Raw genomic sequence first — 19820 nt, forward strand, 5'->3', positions numbered from 1 at the left:
CTAGTTTGCACCTTGGAAATTAGACTGACAATTGTGTTGAATCTGTGAGTTGGAAGGAAGGCTTTGACCTCTATTGTGTCCAACTGTGCTGATAAATTCCAGTTGTCCTATTACACTGCTCCAAAGCCAAAATGCTTCTGAAATAAATGTAGTCAAACTTTACTAATTCTGGGTCACTGAGAACGAAAATGATGCTTAAAATTGTTGATTGGCTCTAGTTTTCAAGATATGCTATTGGGTCAGTATATACGACCCTTGACTTGGGAATGGCGGAGGATAAGTGAGTTATAAAGGGAAGGGATCTCAATATAAACCAGAAATGACTAAAATACATCTTTGACTGGATCTATGAATAAATCTATGACTGGGTTTGGACAGGACTTGCTTTTTAGGCAAAACAATTAATGATGCAATCTGAAGCTGGTATTGCATCATACATGATATGAATTGTATCATGCTATTCCTAGAAGTCATGGATGATGCAATCATAACGAAGCTTACATCACTCTGCTGAACAAATTGCCCTATATCAGCTCTAGAAATCATCCAGTGTCGTGCTCTCTTATTTGTCAGTGTTTGATTTTGCAAAGGGACACATTTCTGTTTAGCCAAAGTGAGCAGAGATGCCTCGTACTTGTGTGAACAGTGCAGATAACTTCTGCTATGTTTGTGGTGAAGTGACTTTTGCATCACAGAAGCGCAGTATAACCACTATGGTTAAGAAACCCTATCACCTTTATTTTGCCTGCAAAATTGGAGATCAGGACAAGAGGTAGGCCCCACACATATGCTGCAACACTTGTGCAACAAATCTTCACCAGTGGTTGAACAGAAAATCTATGCCTTTTGCAGTGCCAATGATTTGGAGAGAGCCAACAGATCATACCAGCAACTGTTACTTCTGCATGGTGCCTCCAGTTGGGAACAGTGTGTCAAAGAAGAAAAAGTGGACTGTGCATTATCCAAACATTCCATCAGCTATACGCCCAGTACCCCACGGAGAAGGACTGCCAGTTCCTGATGCACCAGAACCATTCTCACTTGAGTCAGATGAGGAAGAGGAAGAGGATGAAACTTCTGGTCCTGAACCATCAATGTCACAGGACCCACATTTTCTCCCATCCTCCTCCTCTGAACCACACCTCATAACACAAGGTGAACTGAATGACCTTGTCAGGAATTTGGAACTACCCAAGAGTAAGGCAGAGCTGTTGGGCTCCAGACTACAGCAGTGGAATCTCCTGGCAGGTGATGTTAGGGTTTCCATGTTCTGTGACCGTCAAAAGGATCTTGTCCCATTCTTCTTCATGGAAGGTGATCTTGTAGCCTGCAACAACATCGACGGTGTGATGGCAGCCCTCAACATCGTTCACGATCCAGATGAGTGGAGACTGTTCATTGATTCATCGAAGACGAGTCTTAAAGCTGTTTTACTGCATAATGGCAATGTTTTACCATCAATTCCAGTTGGTCATGCAGTCCATATGAAGGAAACCTATGACAACATGAAACAACTTTTGAGGTGCATAAACTATGACCAACATCAGTGGCAGCTTTGTGGCGATTTGAAGGTTGTTGCTCTCTTGCTTGGTCTGCAGACTGGATACACAAAGTACTGCTGTTTTCTCTGCGAATGGGATAGTCATGCAAGAGATTCCCACTACATCAAGAAAGACTGGCCACTCCGACAGTCATTGGAGCCTGGGAGGAAAAGTGTTCAGCATCTACCACTTGTTGAATCAAGGAAGATTTTGTTACCACCCTTACATATCAAGCTGGGTCTGCAGAAGAACTTTGTCAAGGCCATTGACAAAACACAAGCAGCTTTCAAGTACCTCTGTGGAAAATTTCCAAGGTTAAGTGAAGCTAAGATAAAGGAAGGTGTCTTTGTTGGTTCTCAGATTCGTGAACTTCTTCGAGATGATGCACTTGACCATGCACTGCGTGGCAAGGAAAAGATGGCATGGAAAACCTTCCAGTTGGTGGCAATAAATTTTCTCGGCAACAACAAGGCAGACAACTACAGGTTGTTGGTGGAAAACCTCCTCAAGGCACACAAAAGTCTTGGTTGCAACATGTCATTAAAGATGCATTTTTTGCACTCTCATCTAGATTTTTTTCCACTGAACTGCGGAGCAGTGAGCGACGAGCACGGCGAGCGATTTCACCAGGACATTGCAACAATGGAGAAACGCTATCAGGGAAAATGGAGCCCATCAATGCTTGCAGACTATTGCTGGATAGTGACAAGAGATGCTCCATTTAATGAATACAAGAGACAAGCCAAGAAGCGCCGAGTAAACACTGAATAGGACTAAACTATGTACATAATAGTTTTTTGCCTTTTGTTTCATAATACATTTTATTTATATAATGCTTTTGCTGATTTTTAAAGTGTTACATAAACAGGACAGGTGAAATATTATCATGTAAAGCAACCATAAACACATGAAAAGACCTAGGTTTACAATTTATGATTAAAACTCTACTATCTATACAATATAGATAGACATAAAATGTAAAAACTTAAATATCTTAGAAACAGTAGCCAATCAGTTATTTTAATTGTCATATTTGAATTCAGCACATCAAAATGCATAATAAATAGCAAATTTTATCTCTGAAGCAGACGACGTCTCAAAAATTGTAGACCAGTGTTATCAGTACTAATTGTTGCATGTTTATTTCAAGGCCTAGACTGGAGGTTCATTGTCTCTCCTATGGCCTGGAGTGCATCATGTTGAAAGGGGGCCTTTATTAGGCAGTTGTTGAGATAAGGAAATATCATGAGTCCTCTTTTGTGGCGGTATTGGCACAGTTGCTAAGACCTTGGAAAAAAATTCTGGGAACTATAGAAAGGCCCAAGGATAGTACCTTGTATTGATAATGGTCCAACCGTAGGGCAAATCTGAGAAACCGTCTATCTAAAGGGTGTATAGAGATGAGGAAATATACATCTTGGAGATCAAGGGCTGAGAGCCAGTCCCCATGTTGCAAAGCTGGGATTATCAATTACTAACGCAACTATCTTGAAGCACTGCAACTTGTTAACTTGTTGAGGTACTTCAAATTGAGGATAGGTCTCCATCCGCTGTTGTTCTTTTTTATTATAAAGTAGTTGGAATAAAAGCCTTTCCCTCTGTGATGGAACAGGACTGGTTCTATGGCTCCCAGTTGCAGAAGGTGGCTTATTTCCTCCCATATGGTTGTGAGAAAGGTCCCTGAAGAGAGACGGAAAAGGGGATGGGTGTATGGGAGGGAGAGGAACGGAATGGAGCATCCCTTGTGTATAATTTCCAACACCCACTTGTTGGAGGTGATTGTCTGCCATGAGGAGGGATAGCTCAGTGGTTTGAGCATTGGCCTACCAAACCCAGGGTTGTGAGCTCAATCCTTGAGGAAGCCACTTGGGGATCTGAGGCAAAATCAGTACTTGGTCCTGCTAGTGAAGGCAGGGGGCTGCACTCAATGACCTTTTGGGGTCCCTTCCAGCTCTATGAAATATGTATATTTGGGGGGAGGAGTTCAATCCTTGAGGGGGCCATTTAGGGATAAGGGGCAAAAATCTGTCTGGGGATTGGTCCTGCTTAGAGCAGGGGGGTGGACTAGATGACCTCCTGAGGTCCCTTCCAACCCTGATATTCTATGATTCTATGAACAGGGTCAAATGGCTGCCAAACTGGTGAGATAACGTGGACGGTTGCTGCATTTGATTCAAGGGGAGAGCTCTCAGGGCCTCGACCTAACTTTCAAAACTGCTGCTTGGAGGAGGAAGGATGAGCAGTTGACTGAGCTGGTCCCTGCTTATGTTTAGGAGGGGGTCTCTGGCATCAACGTTGTGGGTTGTAGTATTGTTAGGGGCCAAAAAGTGGAGGACGAGAACTAGCAATAGTTTGACATCTACTTTGTCTTTGTTTTGGTGTTGGTGTATAAATGCTGAGGGAGCATAGTGTTGCCCTCAAATTCTTCAGGGAATGAAGGGACTTGTCTATATGCTCAGTGAAAAGTTTGGGACCCCCAAACAGGATATCCTCCACTGTGATCTGTACTTCTTTGGGGAACCCCCATAGATGTAGCCACGAGGCGTGTCTCATGACTATAGCTGTGGCTATGGATTGGGCTGCAGTGTCAGGTGCATCCAGAGAGGCCGGTAGCACTGTTTGTCCCAACAGCTGTCTTTTAATTATGAGTGCCTGAAATCGCTCCTTCTTGTTGTCCAGGATATGTTACAGGAAATCAGTGAACTTAGAGTAGTTCAAATGGTTATAATTTATAGAAGCGCCTTGTAAGTAGCAATCCTGAACTGGAGTGTGGTGGATGAGTAGGCCTTGCGGCTGAAGAGGTCTAGCCTCTTCCATTCTTTATTGTAGGAGTTTTTCCAAGAATGATGTTATTTCCCTCTCTCGTTCACTGCATTAACTATGAGGGAATTAGGAATAGGATGGGAAAATAAAAGCCCTCTCTCTTTTTTGCAAGGATATTTTTTGTCCACCCGCTTGCAGACTGGTGGTATGGACGCAGGGGTCTGCCAGATTACCTTAACTAGGTCTAACAGGAAGCGCGATTCTTGCCGATGTGAAGGTCTGTAAGATATCTAACAACTTATGTTGTTGCTCACAGACTTCCTCTAGTGGGATCTGTAGAGTGTCCACTGCACTTGTCTGTGTTGAAAGAGTTCTTGGAAGTGTCTAAAGTCATCTGTAGTGGGAGGCGGTGGCAGGATTGCCTCATATGGAGAGGACAAGATGTTGGCCAGTGGTCTGCCTTCTTCCTCTAATTCCACTTCTTGCTTCTTCAGAAATTCTAGCTCTGGCTCCAGAGGCCTGGATACCGAGGAAGATGGAAAGCGGCTATTTAAGGCCCTCCTGTGAGATGATGGTTGAAGAAAGGATTGACTATACACCCCCATGAGTCCCAATATGGCCATTGTGGTGGAATAGGCATGTTAGGTGGCATCCATGGGTGACCATACCAAGGACCTGGTTCAGTTGTGCACTCCCGTTATCGGGGATGTATATGGGATTTACGATGCACCATGCTGTGGGGTATGATGGAAGGTTGTGCAGTGGAGTAGTCTATCATTACCCTTGTCAGTCTCACGTGATGGAATCCTCTCATATGGTCCTGTCCTCTTAGGGTCTTTGGGCCTGCCACTAGTCCCGGTACTGGAGGTACTCACGTGGTCAGAACAGCTACAACTCAGTGAAGAAGACATGGCAGTCACAGATCTCGCTGGGATGGTCTTTTTTGGGGTGGCTCCTTGGAGAGTGCCCAGAATGCACATTTTGTCTTCTGGACAGGAGAGAGCAGACTCCCTTCACAGTGCACGAGGAGTCGGGGTCGGCAGTTGATGATGCCGAGGGGGGTCAGTGCTGCAGAAAAGAGGTCTCAGGACAAGGGTCTGAGGCAGGCCATAATGTGTTCTTCATCATAATTAACTTGAGTTGGGGGTCACAGTCTTTTTTGGTCTGTGCCTTTAAGTTAAGGCAGTGGGAGCAACTGCTGATATATGTACCTCTCTCCCAGGCCCAAAATGCACTGGGAGTGCCCATCACTCAAGGGAATGGCCTCACAACAAGAGAGGCACCTCAGGCGATCTGGGCACAGTCCTGTGAGGGGAGAACTTCCTGATTGGAAAGGACTCTGGAATCTCTACTAGGAAATAACAGAGAGGGAGAATAAAAGAGGGAGAAAAACTGCTAACAACTATCTTAAACGGAAACCTAAAACATCTAAAGGCACTACAACGAGTGATGAAGGGCTCTGCTAGAGGCTCTGTCCCAGACCAAGGACAGTTGAGAAGGAACTGACCGATGTTGGGTCGCACAGTGGTATATAGACACCGCTCACAATGTGTGACGGGGATGAGCACATGACGGAGATGAGCCCAATAGGCACTGCTACTGAAGATCTCCAATCCCAGGCACAGGTACACCAGCACGCACAAAGTGAAGCACCCCTAGAGGCACCACTCAACAAAGAATCTAATATTTAATCAGTGCCCTTTTTGACAGAGAAATTCAAGTGCGATAGGATCCAGATAAGCTTCCTTTCGCTATCTCTTCTTCGGAGGTTGACATTATTCTACCTCTTCAAGATGGTCTGCATGACATTTTCAGCCTAAAGCCACCTTGGCTATAGGTAAAAAAAAAAAACAAAAAATTTTAACAGCGCAATACAATTAGATTAAAAAAACTGAATGCTTAGCAAAATTATCGTGATTCCACTATTTTATCATCTAGGTGATACTACTGCATGTGCGTATACACAATATTTGAACACACACAAAATAAACGTTAGTGTACACCCCACTACACACACACACATTTTATGCCCACAATTTTCAAACATGGGTGCCTAAAGGTCAACATCTGAATCCATATTTAGACATCAAATCAGAAATGGGCATAATTTTAGAGGTTCTGAGAACCTACAACTGCTGTTCACTTCAGTGACAGTTGAGGATGCTCAGCATACCTGAAAATCCCACTTCTATTTGGGTACCTAATTTAAGGCATCCATATTTGAAAGTTTTATCATAAATTTTGCTAAACCCTTCAAATTGATTTAAACAATAGAATTCATTCTTTATAAGATACCCTGCTAAGAATGAATGCTAAGAATGAGTTCCAATACAGGGAGCAAGTCAATCAAGTACTTGCACTTTACATTGTTAGTGATAACTAACTTTAAAATTGTACCTCAGCACAAAGGAAGATGTGGTCTTTGCCTTGAAGAGATTATAATCCAAGAAAGAAGGCATCATTTGAATTTTCATATACAGAGAGGGGTAGTATGGGAAGAAGATGGCAAGATGGTTGTGGGATCATTTTAAAACCACATTAACTTGCCCATTTCAGTAACATGCACTCCGGTTATCTTATACTGGTAAGAAATGCAATAGAACACAGATTTTTCATTTGCCGGGCTATATAGCCTCATTTTAGTTTTCCCTGCACAAAACATGATGCCTATTTTAAATCTCATAGAAGTATTGTTTCTGGTAGTTTTAAACAGAGAGGAAAAAAGACACCAATGGTAAGTATTCTTTCCCTGACATTTAATGCATCTTTGTGATGTGTGAAGTTCTTGTTCCCTTCTTCCTCCTCACAGGTGTTTTTATTTTTGAAAAGTGAATGAAACTGTAAATAAGCTTAAAAAACAACATTACTGTATGTGAATTATCTGTCCTTTTAAATCTTCTCCCACCTTCTCTGTTACTCCCAAATCTACTTTTTACTAGTTAAGGGCCTCTTGGTTCCTTATAGCAATGTGGCAGCAGCTTTGCTGCAGATGGTGGATAATTTAGTCACATTTAAAAAAAAAAAAAAAAAAGCTGAGGCCTTCTCTTCCCCCTCCTTTACTGATATCTCTGGCAGCAACACAGAGACTTCACTGGGCCTGGAAGTCATTAAGGTTCATTTCAAGCACCCTTGAATGACCAGCCTTCTTTCTGGCCTTCAATCAAGCTGCCTGAGAAACAGATGTTTAAATTGGACTTAAGTTCTTAAACACTGACCCTGTAATTTGTAACACAAAACACAGACACAGTACAGGACCACAACACCACAATGTCAGTGTCTGCACAAAATAAAAACTAAGTTTTCTTGCACCTATTTTAGGTATTTAACAATTCTCTTATGCCTGTGATGATTGATAAAGATGATTTAAAAAAAATCCATTTCTCTTAACTAAGGTAATACTAATTCCTAGTGTTCTGCTCAGGTTCAGCAACATAAAACAATTAAGGTGACAGTCTCAAAATCAATTTAATGGCTAATGTGTATATCCTGTAAACATGAAACCGATCAAAACAATTAACTGAAGAGTCAAGGGACTAATCCCAAAATATTTTGCAACCATTAGAAAAGCATGAAAAACTGCCTGAGCAAAGTTTATACTAAGTTTGTAAGTCTATAGCCCTCAACTTATTTGGGTCACATCCAAACATTCAACATTAAATGCTCTGTTCTTGTGCATAAAGACATATCGAAGATAGCAGTACTGTCTAAGTTTAATCACTTAAAAAATAAAAATTATTAAAGAGTTGAAATGTCAACAAAGGAGTTATCTGTTTGAAAACAAAAAGTTCTTGACCTTTTAGTGAAGCCTGCAGTTCACAAATAAATAGCTTGGACAGAACATTATTCATTCCCAACTACTCTCAAAACCCACCAAACAAATCAACCCATTTTTAGCAGGCAGTAATACTACTGTTTCAAATTAGAGTCAACTGTATGTGGACATCGCTCTTAGAAAAGAAGCAGAAATTCCAATTGTAAAATAATAGAGAACCCACAGATTCCACAGTTGTTTTTGGAATTAATGAGGTCAAAGAGCTGCTTCTCTCCCTCATACACAAAGCTTAAATCAAATTCTTAATGCCTGCAGCCCTATAAGTAGTTAGTACATAAAGTATATTTTTACACTTTTGTTTTACATTTGGAAATTGTTGCTAGTTTCCAACAGAAAACAAAGGGAAACGGAGACTCACACCCTCTCGCCCCTTGAGAGCATACAGCTGCACACCAAGGGTTTTAAGTGTTGAAGCGCACTACCTAATATGGACACAACACTTAAACACAGTATTATAGTTAACTATTTTATTACTAACCTGTTGAAAACACTTGGAGTTGGGCTGTGATCACGTTCCCTGTCTCTCTCTCTGGTACGTTCTCGTTCCCTATCACGATCACGATCACGATCCCTCTCTCGGTCTCTCTCTCTCTCTCGTTCTCTATCTTTCTCTCTTCGTGCATAATAATCCCACTGTTTGCTGGTGTCCACAAGACTAGGCCACGAAGGAGCAGAACCTGCAAGGTGCGGAAAGGTGACTAAAGAAAAAAATGCTGGTATTAGCAAGAACAAAAGCTGGTAAAATATAATATGATTCACTCTTGAAATGAGAGAGAGTTTTGTACATGCACATTTTTTCCTTCACAAGTCTACATGTTATTTGAAACTAGGTACAGTATTTTACTATGATGACAATCCAAGATCTCAGACCCTCTTCTGTTGCATTTTAATTCCAAGGATACATGGTTACCAGTGTACATTTTATTTCTTCAGATATATATCATGCAGAATGTCTGAATTCTAGGTCACTACAAATAAAACAGTCACACAAACACTTCCTAAGAAGGATCAGATTTTTTATGTGATTAGCTTAGTTTTACTTTTGCAAAACAAACGGGAAATAAAAACAGCTCGAACAAACATAGATCCTTATAAATGATGTGGCTCTGAAAGTATAATTAAAAAAGGGGGAGGAAAGAGTGTTTCCTACTTTGGTCAGTTTAATTATTTTAAAGAAAAACATTATGGAAGTAAAAAGGTACACAAAATAAAAATAGTTGCAACTAAATGTACAATTTTTGACAGTTACATTCCATATTTTCTCTCGAGTTCATACTCTACACTAAATATTTTTCAAAGCATTTCCAATTATAGAACATAATAGTAAATGTGGAAGTCTCTTCTGTAAATTAGCCTTGGGGAAGCTATTACAACCAGCTAAAGGAAATAATTATTTTGTTTATCTTATACAAATATACCATTCTAATAAACGTTCACCAAGAACCAGTTATTAAAACATATTACATTTTAAGAAAATGAAATACGTACTTCAGTTTAAGACTTTTTGTAAAACAGAATATACTCGTTTAGAGGAGAAAAATTTTAAACCAGACTTTCTGATAAGAAAACATCCTCTCGCACTCAAGAATTTTCTGTAACCAGCAGTGGGATAGAAAGACTCTCCAAAATGACTAGAGACCTGGCTTAGTAGCCCAAAGATAATGCTCAATGGGGCAATTGGAGTGCCTCATTCTACCCAACAGTGACTGCTTTATTTTACTGAGACACAGCACTCTCTAGTGGACTTAGGGACTCAAAGTTAGGAATTCCTGAGTGCTCTTATCTGCTTTGCGACCAACTCACTGTGTGACTTTAGATAAATCAGTTTAACTGCAGTGAGTTACCACTTTTCTCCATCTGTAAAATAAAATAATACTTATCTAACTCATGCGTTGTTATGAGGGCAAGTTAACAACTGTACAGAGCTTTCAAAAATATAAAGTGTTACATAAGTGCACGAAGAGGCAGCACTAATGGGTTCTGAAAAGAGTCATGTTCAGTCTTCTTTGTCTAAGATGCCTGTGAATGTGCCTGCAGCAGGGTGCTTGACCAGAAGTGTAAAATACTGGTTCGCCAAGGGCTCCATGAACTAATACAAAAGATCCTTTGAGAGGGGGAAGATGGGGAGAGGGAGGAGGAACTTCAGCATTAAAATACTATTTCCAGTGACAACACATAATGCATAACAGCAGCAGCAGCAATACAGTGCTTTACATCTACAAAATGCAGAACAAACATTAGCTGATGTTTGCGTTTAGGAATATAGAGAAAACGAGGAGTTAAAAAAAATCCTAGAACAACAGTGTTTTGTTTATTATGTTGCCAAAACTAAAATTATTCTATGTAACGAAAGCAACCAGAAAGAGCAAAACACAAAAAAACCCAAACAGCTGGACTTTAAAGACTGCTAATTTCCTTAACTTGCCATGATTTCAACAAGGTATGGATGGTCTCCAGGGCTTGAATACACTGGATGAGAGAGACTGTTCTAATTAAAAATATGAAATTATATTTACTAAATTCTATTGTTTACATTAAATGTAAGTTGCAAAACACAAATGGTAATGATTTTTACTTATTATGGAATCTACATCCATGCTGATTCTGTCTGCTCCCTTCTATGCAATAACTACAGTGATTTCCATATTCTGCCAAATACACCAAAAATTCATCTGACATAAGCAAAGTATGTCATTTGCATCTCAGTGACCCAGTGCTCTGGCTTTATATAGCTCGGATTGCAGCTATTCTGATTTCATCTATAAGAGTTCTCAACATGCAAGAAGTTAAAAAATAGAATTGCTTTCAAACATAATCAAGATTAGTATTTTGTGTCTTCTACTAGGAACAAATCTAAATATTGTGTTTCTTCTTGATTGATCTGTACTAAGCTTCACACTGAAACAACGCTACTGATCATTTCTAGATTGGGAGAGAGGAGTAGCAAATAAGGTTGGTGATTGTTATTTCAGGTACGGGAAATTTTCAATTTATTCAATACAGCTGGAGACTAACGCTGCTTCGGAGAACAGTTTCATACAAATAAGACTATACTGTGTCATGTACAACAGCAAAACATTAACTGATCTTATTTGTGTTGTAGAAAAAGCTGTTTTTCGAACTTTTTTGCAATACTTATACTAAATTTGTAATTCCATTTTAAATGGAGAGAGAACATTAGACTGGGAAGAGTATCAGTACTCACAGACCTATGAGTAAACATCACCTCAAAACCCACAGTTAGAGGGAAGACCAGGGGCACCAGATTAGAAATTCTGATCACATCTACCTCATTTTTCCTTGAAGACCCTATGGACAACTGGCGAACTGATAGCATTATAACAGAGAAATTACGTGATTTTAAACTGTTTAAAATTTTGGTTTTTTGTTAATACTAATACTACTGCAACTTTCAAGAGAAAAGATGCATTTCTTAAGGATTCAAACAACTCTGGTCCTTTCAGTTAAGCACTAAGAGAGCTCACAATCCATGTCTCAGACTTCTAGCAAAGCCTGAGAAGGCTAGACAACATTCCTGACATTCTAACATAAAACATCAGCAGGAAAACAAAATCAAAAATAAAAAGCCCTTATAACATTCATTTATAAAAGAGAGCTAGCATTTTCTATACATTATGAAGCAAAAAAAAAACAGACAAGTCAATTTTTTGCTCTTTGAAGGTCACCTTTAAACACCTTCCTTTATAGTAATCTCCTTCATAAAATTCAGTCTAAAAAATCTAGTATGTTCAAGCAACATTAATAAAGTTGATTATAGTAGGCCATGCATTCAAAAACGGTCTTAAGGAATAAAAATAGATATTTAGTTGATAATTTAAGACAGAATCATCCTTCAAATCAATCAAAAAAGCCAAAGCAGCAGGAATCATGGCAAGAGGTTTGTTTACTTGCAGAGTATGAAAAAAGTGCTAATTTGAGCATAGAAAACAGCAAGGCTCCTATTTTGTCAAATATATACTATATAAAAGAATAGCATTTATACATCCCTAATATATGCTTAATATGTTTAAACTACTATGTAATCAAAAAGAAAATATGTAAATATGACATTGATTATATCAATTAACATATGTTCCATAAAACATTTTACAAACTATATGTCTATAAATGATTGAAAATATGTAGGGATATACTGAAAATATATTATTTTTCTCAAAAGGGTGATATTTTTATATTTAACATACTGCTCGTGTTAAAAAAATGTCATGTTTTCAAAAGTACCTTTACAATATGTTTCCCTCCTTGTGGGTCACTGTGCACGCGTGGCAACATTAAGGCCTTTTCTCTATCATTAATAACTGAGTGCATTAATATTTTTTGCCTAAATTAATGCTGAAGACGTCTGTATTCAGCTGAGTTTTTTGTTTTCTCTAGGCCTTTCTTTCTTTCTTTCTTTCCTTCCTTCCTCAACACATGGTTCTGTCTGGTTTCCTTCAATTCTGTCCCTCTGCCCTTTGGGAAAGTAACTGGAGTTCAGCATTACTGACAGTTCCAATCATCCAATGTCCCTCCAACAGCATCCTCAAAGATTGTCTCTTGGGATTTTTTCTTCTGCCGGATGATTTCAGATGAGCATCCTTATTCAGATGAATGAGACAACTAGTCCAGACCTTCGCCCTAAGATCGAGTGATGCATACCACACCAAACTCTGGCTGGATCTGATGGTAGAATCTTTACTGGAAATCTTTTCTGCATTGTGCAGCCTCTCAAGATCACCAGTCCTTCCTTGGAAGGCCCACTTGCAAAGTCTTGATTAGAAAGGGGTTGTCTTGTATCAGGTTACAGCACCAAATGAGGATTAGCAGCTCACTACTTGTGCCTTTGGAGACCTTTTTAGTAGAAAGTCTCCCAGAGTCATGATGACAGAACTTCTTACAGAAGCTTACTGAATCAGTGTTTTAGTCCTAGACTCTTTCTGAGATCCTCCATTGGTCCTGAGGTATTAGGGTGCCTTATACCAATACTGGGAATGCACAGATGCCACTCTGAACTACTAAAGTGATTCTTTTATATCTGTTAGACTTTGATATCACTAACCATAGCTGGGTTTGTTGGTTTGTTTTTGGTCTTGCTACTGATTGGGGAGACAGGGAGAAAGCCAACCCTCCTTTCAACCAGATTTTAGAGGGTGATGTTGGGCAATCACTCTTCTGAGAGCTCTTTTGTGTAGGGTTCCACAAAATTTGTTATCCCTTCTCTAGTGGGCTCATAAACCATTGAACAGAAGACAGCAAGACATTTGGGCTGAAATCATCAGTATGCAGGTAACACAGCCTGATGCTTTTTTCCAAAAACAGATGGTCCAGTGTCTACTTTTCCAGAAATTAGAATATGAATAGAAATGAGCAGTCTGAGGCTCAATCCAGACAAAACTGAGAAGATTCTTGGTCCTAGTAGGCTGGGTAAGGAACTGATGGGTTTGGCAAAACTGGCACTTGGCTCCTGTTATTAAAGGGGCTCAACCACCTGTTTCAAAGCAGGCCCACAATTTGGGAGTATTTTTGGATTCCCAATTACTCTTGTTTTCTGAGGCAGCATCTGTAGACAAAAGTGATATTTCTCCCATCTGAGTCTGCTAAGATGTTTGCAACCACTTCTCCACAGTTGTGTACAGTGGCAGTCATTTCTGAGTTGTGATCCGCAGATTAGATTATTTCAATACCCTTTTGGGAAGCTAGGGCCAATATAGTATATATCAGCATCCTACTTTATGTCACCCAGAGTGAACATTCTGTTCTCTGAAAACTGCAAACTTCCGAATTGCACCTGAGTACAAATGCAAGATATAGTCGATAAAGCTCCACATGGTTTTGGTCCACATTAATCTCTCCTTATACACTACTGCAACAACTGAGATCAGGTGGGAACCTCTTGCTAACAATCCCTACATATGAACATCTGCAGGTAGGTAACAGGAGGTCTATATGGCAGAAACTCACTCTCCACATTTGTCGGATAAAGTCCAAATCTACTGAGCTTCAAAGAATGATCAAAAGACATCTATTACCAAGAGAGTTTGTTATGAAATTTGTACTGTATTCAAGACAAATATATTCATTAAAAAAGTAGCTTATTTTTTCAATACTGTAGATATTCCCAGTGAAACCCGATGGCACATTTTAGACATTTTTTATGTACACTGAAAACTAGGAACTAAACCTAGAAGAATTAAAATGTATGTGAGGAAACTGACTTAATACATTATAAGTTAATACTTAAACTTGAGAGCCTTTAGTAAATGAGATCAAAAACTAAGCCCCTCATTTTTTCTCAAGTTACAGCAATTCTGACAGACAGAAATAGAGAAAAGTCATCCATTTAAAACTTGTATTGTATTTTGATAATAAAATTTTTTGCTTTTTAGGAATGAAGTTGTGAGGCTGGAAAAATCATGTACTGGATTTGCATGTTTTAAGGAGCCAATACATTCCTACTCTCTGAAATAAAAAGTGATGCTCAAAAGTTAGGGTTTCAAACTTGTTACTGGCACCTGAGCCAGCTATGTGCTCAGAGGGGGCAAAAAACGGAGAGGAAGCACCACATGTTCCTCTCTAGTTAACTTTTCCAACTGACTTAATAAGCAACAGCCATAGGTTTCAGGAGGGAGCCATTTCCAGCTTGTCTTCACTGGAGAGAGATTCGCCACAATGGATCATGTTAGAGAGAATAAGAGAAGAGAATGGGAAAAAAATCCAGATACTATATTATTTAACGTAGAAAAGATAGTTTAAAAAAATAAATACTCGCATACATGCATTAATCAGATCACATCTGTCTTCTACTACAGGCGTCAATTTGACCAACATCTGTGATCAGTTACCTGAAAATAAAATTCTGGTATGCCCATTCACAACTAAATGTCCCTTCAACTTTCCATTTTTTCCCTCACTTGCTGCTTGGTCCTCACAACCACATATATGCACTGCTCCTGCTTTTACTTTGCCCAGGAGACAGGAAAATATTCATTGCAAGGATGATCATCTCTGTGAGAACTTTTTTTTGAGTCAATCTCAGTATGACATTAATATCAACCCTGCAGGCCGATCACAGCCTTCTAAAGTAGAAAATGCTGAGCTGGTTCTGCCACTATCTAGAACAGCAATAAAGATGGCTTGAAATAGCTTACCCTTGTAACCAAAACATTTCCCAATGTGAAATAAAGACTTCAACTGAGAGTACAGCTCCAGCCAAGAGCAAAAGAGCAAACTATAGTAGGTGGATGGTTTTTTTCTTTATAAGCAGTGTAGTTAGTAACATCTATAATTAATGTTCAGCACTTTCCATGGTAAGACCCTTTTCGATTTGCTTATAACTTTGCAAAACTTTAATATTTGGGTTCAATTTTTCCATGCTGTGTGCACGCCTTAGTCTGAATTTTTTGGGGGAAATTTCCGGAAGCATGGTTCATCTATTTCTGAGAACAAAGTTAAAGACAAATAGGGTGTTTTGCCCATATTCAAAAATTCTTCCAACTGTTTCACTAAGACACTCCAGGCTCTAGGAAGTATTAAGAAGATGCTTTGGAGAAAGGACTTACACTTAAGGTAGGGAGATTGCCCTGAGGTTAGGGATACGTCTTTTGCCATTCCTATGAAAATCCACCCTAATTTGACCAAGTTATGAGCCTCTAAAAATGCTCAGTAGAGATTTGTTAGGAGTTTGGCAGGTAAATTTTCTGAAGACACAGTCTGTACTAAGCATACTCTGTAACAGGGCTGCAGGGTCTGAGCAGCACTTTCTCTGAAATTGCTGCTTCCAGCACCCAGGGGGCCCTGTGGCACTGAGCACAGTAACTGAGAGCAGGGAGAACTGGAATGGGGGAGAAAAAGAAGAGACAGTCATGGAAAAGACAGAGTGGGAATGTGGGGACTGGAATGAGAAGTAGAGAGCAGAGATGGTGATCAGCAAAATGTGCACCTTATCTCACTCTAGTGGCTGGCCCACAGAGCACGACAACCTACCACTGTTATCATTTACTCTTAGCTCAAGTGGCAGATGCTGTGCATCTCAAGTTTCTAATCCTGAAGATAAATCATTTGGGTATTAATATGATTACACAGGATGGAACTGTTGGATTTTCAGTTTGCTTTTTTAAAAAGCTAGGAAGTTTTTTTTTTAAACTACAAAAAATACATTGAAAAATGTTTGCAAACTCAAGCACTCAGAAGTTAGGAATGACAGAGTTAAGGTTATTTGTGTAACATTAATAAGATTTACATTAATTGTAAAATTAATTACATTAAATGTCTTCTTAATTTAAATTAAATACAGTTTTATTTTTTAAATAAACCTACTTAAATTTACATTTCAAATTGACAACCGATGTTGAGGAGGCCTAACCTTATTATAATAACTTCAATAAGCTATTAAGTAATTTACATTAAATACAAAAAAATAATATTAAGCAGTACATGTTTGTTGCCAAGTTTTAAAGAAAGGCAAACCACTGAACTGGTGAACGTCACTGCTAAGCACCTAGAACCAGAGCCTGCCTAAGTATTAGACCAGCTTTTGACAGCAATTGCCTCTGTTTTGCGGCTATAGAAAAAAAACCTGTCATTTCAGTTTACTCAACTAACACAGTTAAATTACTCTTCAAAGTTATTAAACTAATCGGGAGTTTAAAAAGGACAGCTTTCCTCTTTCAATCTATGAATAAAAACTAAGTGTGAGAGGCTGAGATCTACTAGTTCTAAAGCCTTGATGGATTTGGTGATGCAGAAACAATTGGCTTAACTAACTACAGACAATACTTCCTTTCTTTAATAAATCAGTTAGCTTTCAAAGCAAAATGTGTTTTGATACATTTGATAATTTTTTTCTTATGTTTCCAGCACTTACAGTAGTTTTATTTAATAAAAAAGGTGGTGCTGTTGTGCATTTTTAATTGATTTTGAATTAACATCCAAACAGAACTTGACACAAATCACAAGTAAAAAATGAATCCTTATCTAGTAAATAAGAAATGCATTATTCACAATTTTCTAACATGTAAAAATTAAGAATCTGAATAAATGTAAATTAAGTTATATAAACTGCTTAGGTAAATGTGTAGAGATATAGAGTATCCTCCTGGCTAGCAAAAAAAAGAGTCTTAAACTTAGAATAAAGACTGTACTGAGTTTCAAGTCAACATGTTTTAATGGTTACCAACCAATGAGAATCAATCTTTCTTTAGGAAAAGAACATAAGTACAAATGCAAAACACAATTAAAACACATGATTTAAATCAAGGATTCCTGATTTAAATCAAGATTACAATCTGTGATTTAAATCAATTCACCTTACTTTTTTTTTTTAAATAGGAAATGAAATCTTGCTCTAGAAAGGGCGCGCGTGCACACACACACACACGGAGTGTACTAGATTATCCAGTGCCCCACAGCGCACACATATACCAAGAAAATACTGAACTACTTGCCTTCCATTGCCATCTGCAACAAGTTTATAGCATGTGCAGGAAAAATACCTTAACAAAACAAGTTTGCATCTTTCCAACCACTGTTACAGATTTTGTTGGGTACAGTTTTGAAGGTACATGAAGAGAAAATGTCTGTCCACCTGCTAGTGATACACACTGAATTCTATTGGTGTTTGCGTGGTTTTTAAAAAACAAAAAACAAACACATTTGCATTGAAGCAGAATGGAAGAATGCCCCATCACAGAAATTTCAATTTAGAGGACAGAAAAATGAATGAATAGGTAAGCAGGTATTTACCAGTAGCTGCTAATATGAGGTGCTAGAAATTCAGTCATGATAATACTCATTTTGATCTTTTGCACCATCTTATTTTGACTAATGGATAGATTCTGGTTTACATTTAAACTGAAACAACGTAGCTATAGCTATTTTAAACACTTTTTAACAAAGCTTAAATAAAATCCTCAAAGCTGATAACCATACTCACACGGAAATGCACGAGCAGAGCGGCTGTCATAGCCAGAGGAATGTCCACTGTTGAAAGGTAAATATACAAGTCAGGTTCCTGCCCACACCTGAATGGATCTATCTATATCTATATATATATATATAGATATATCTCACACACACACACACACACTATATACACACACACACACTCATATATATAGTGCCTGATTTTATTCTTCACAATTCTTGGAAGTATGTGACTAAAAGAGTATATTTTAAAGGGGATTATATTTAAATAATATGCCCTCCATCGTAAGCCTTCCTACTATAAAAAACAATTTAATTATCAGTTGCACTGAACAAACACAGATGTCTAATATATAAATATTTTAATACTGATGTAGCAAGGAGGATTCATGTTCTCCCTTAACATTCCTAATTTTTTTAAACATTTGTTCCCAAAAATGTCTGAATATGTTTTATATTATATATAAACTATTCTGTCTTGTCCTCACTGGATTTTCTATTTCGATATGTTACTTGTATTCCAAAAAACAGTTACAAATATTGGCAGAGAAATCATACTCCATGCCCAATTGCTTGGCAACAAGCAAATTTGTGAGTGAAAGCTTCCTAATATCCTTCCTGTTAAATAAATAGGTATGGAAGTGAATCCAATTTTTTCAAACCCATATGCATATAAAAGCAGGTGGGCTTCAAATGGATTGGTCTATAAATATTCTTCTAAATCAACTTCATATTTTCTAGAGCTACTTCTTTCAATGGTAGCCAACTTAAATAGGTAAAATATAGAGGTTGAAAAGGACGATGTGCACATAGGGCTCAAATTCAATTTTCTATAACCTTTGATAAGTTTTATCGCTTCCTAGATAGCTTGAATTAATCAACTACACCTTATTTAACACATTTACTTAAGTGCTACTTTTGTTCTTGAAGACAGCCTCACAGTATAAAAAGGCTTTTGGATCAGTATGGTTTTAAAAATAGAATAATGAAAGCCTTATGCAATGTCTCAACATTTTAGGGTATTTGTCAGAGCTGGAATGCAAGGTTTTAATATAAACTAGATAAAGAATTTTGCAAAGCTGTACTATACTGAGGAACCTGTATAATTTATTCTCATAATAAATAAAAATAGCCATAAAAAATACAATGACCCAAAGAAACAAAGTCAAGCTAGCATATATTTCAGACCTTTTGAACGGTTCTCTGTATTGCTAAGTCTTTTTTACTTGCAAAATCTTAAGAAAAGTACTTCAAATATATATTTTATTTCCTTCAGCAAATTTTAACATTCCGGTTGGTGGGAATGTAAATCTTTGGGTTGTGCATGACCTATGTTAAAAATAATTCTTTCAGCTGTTTCACTGAGAAGCTTTATCTCCTCCATACTGTGGAGCAGGGACTTGAAATCTGGCAAAGGGGCTGCTCTGATGTCAAAAATGTGCCTTTTACCGTCTTTGTGAAATTCCACCCAAATTTGGCCAAATTATAAGCCACTGAAAATCTCATTTTGCACATGCTCACTAGAGGTTTGTTAGAGGCTGACAGTAGATAACAGCCTACTGATATTACCAGTTACCCCATAAATTCAAATGGTAGCGGTCTGTCCTATGAATCTAAAGGCTCTGATAGTGCTGCTGACCTATGTGAAGATTAATATGGTTCTATATATTTCTGTGGGTTTTTTTTCCATTTAAAATACTACATACAAAAACAATTATATTACAAGAATGTAAGGCAAGCACTCGAAAATAGGAAATGCCAGA

At 38.2% G+C, this 19820-nt stretch overlaps 1 protein-coding gene across 9 annotated transcripts in view; it reads right to left on the bottom strand.

Moving 5' to 3' along the window:
• The window catches only part of FIP1L1 (factor interacting with PAPOLA and CPSF1), a 76300-nt gene that overhangs the window by 9336 nt on the left and 47144 nt on the right, over positions 1-19820 (bottom strand). For 8 of the 9 annotated variants that reach the window (XM_034771908.1, XM_034771907.1, XM_034771914.1 and 5 more), the window contains 2 exons: positions 18068-18114; positions 8615-8834 (listed from right to left, as the gene is read on the bottom strand). In XM_034771908.1, the coding sequence (XP_034627799.1) occupies positions 8615-8834; positions 18068-18114 (267 nt within the window). The remainder of the gene's footprint in view (positions 1-8614; positions 8835-18067; positions 18115-19820) is intronic. The other variant, XM_034771909.1, reaches the window with a different exon arrangement.

Source organism: Trachemys scripta, chromosome 5 (genome assembly GCF_013100865.1).
Source record: "Trachemys scripta elegans isolate TJP31775 chromosome 5, CAS_Tse_1.0, whole genome shotgun sequence".
In the NCBI taxonomy this organism is placed as follows: domain Eukaryota; kingdom Metazoa; phylum Chordata; order Testudines; family Emydidae; genus Trachemys; species Trachemys scripta.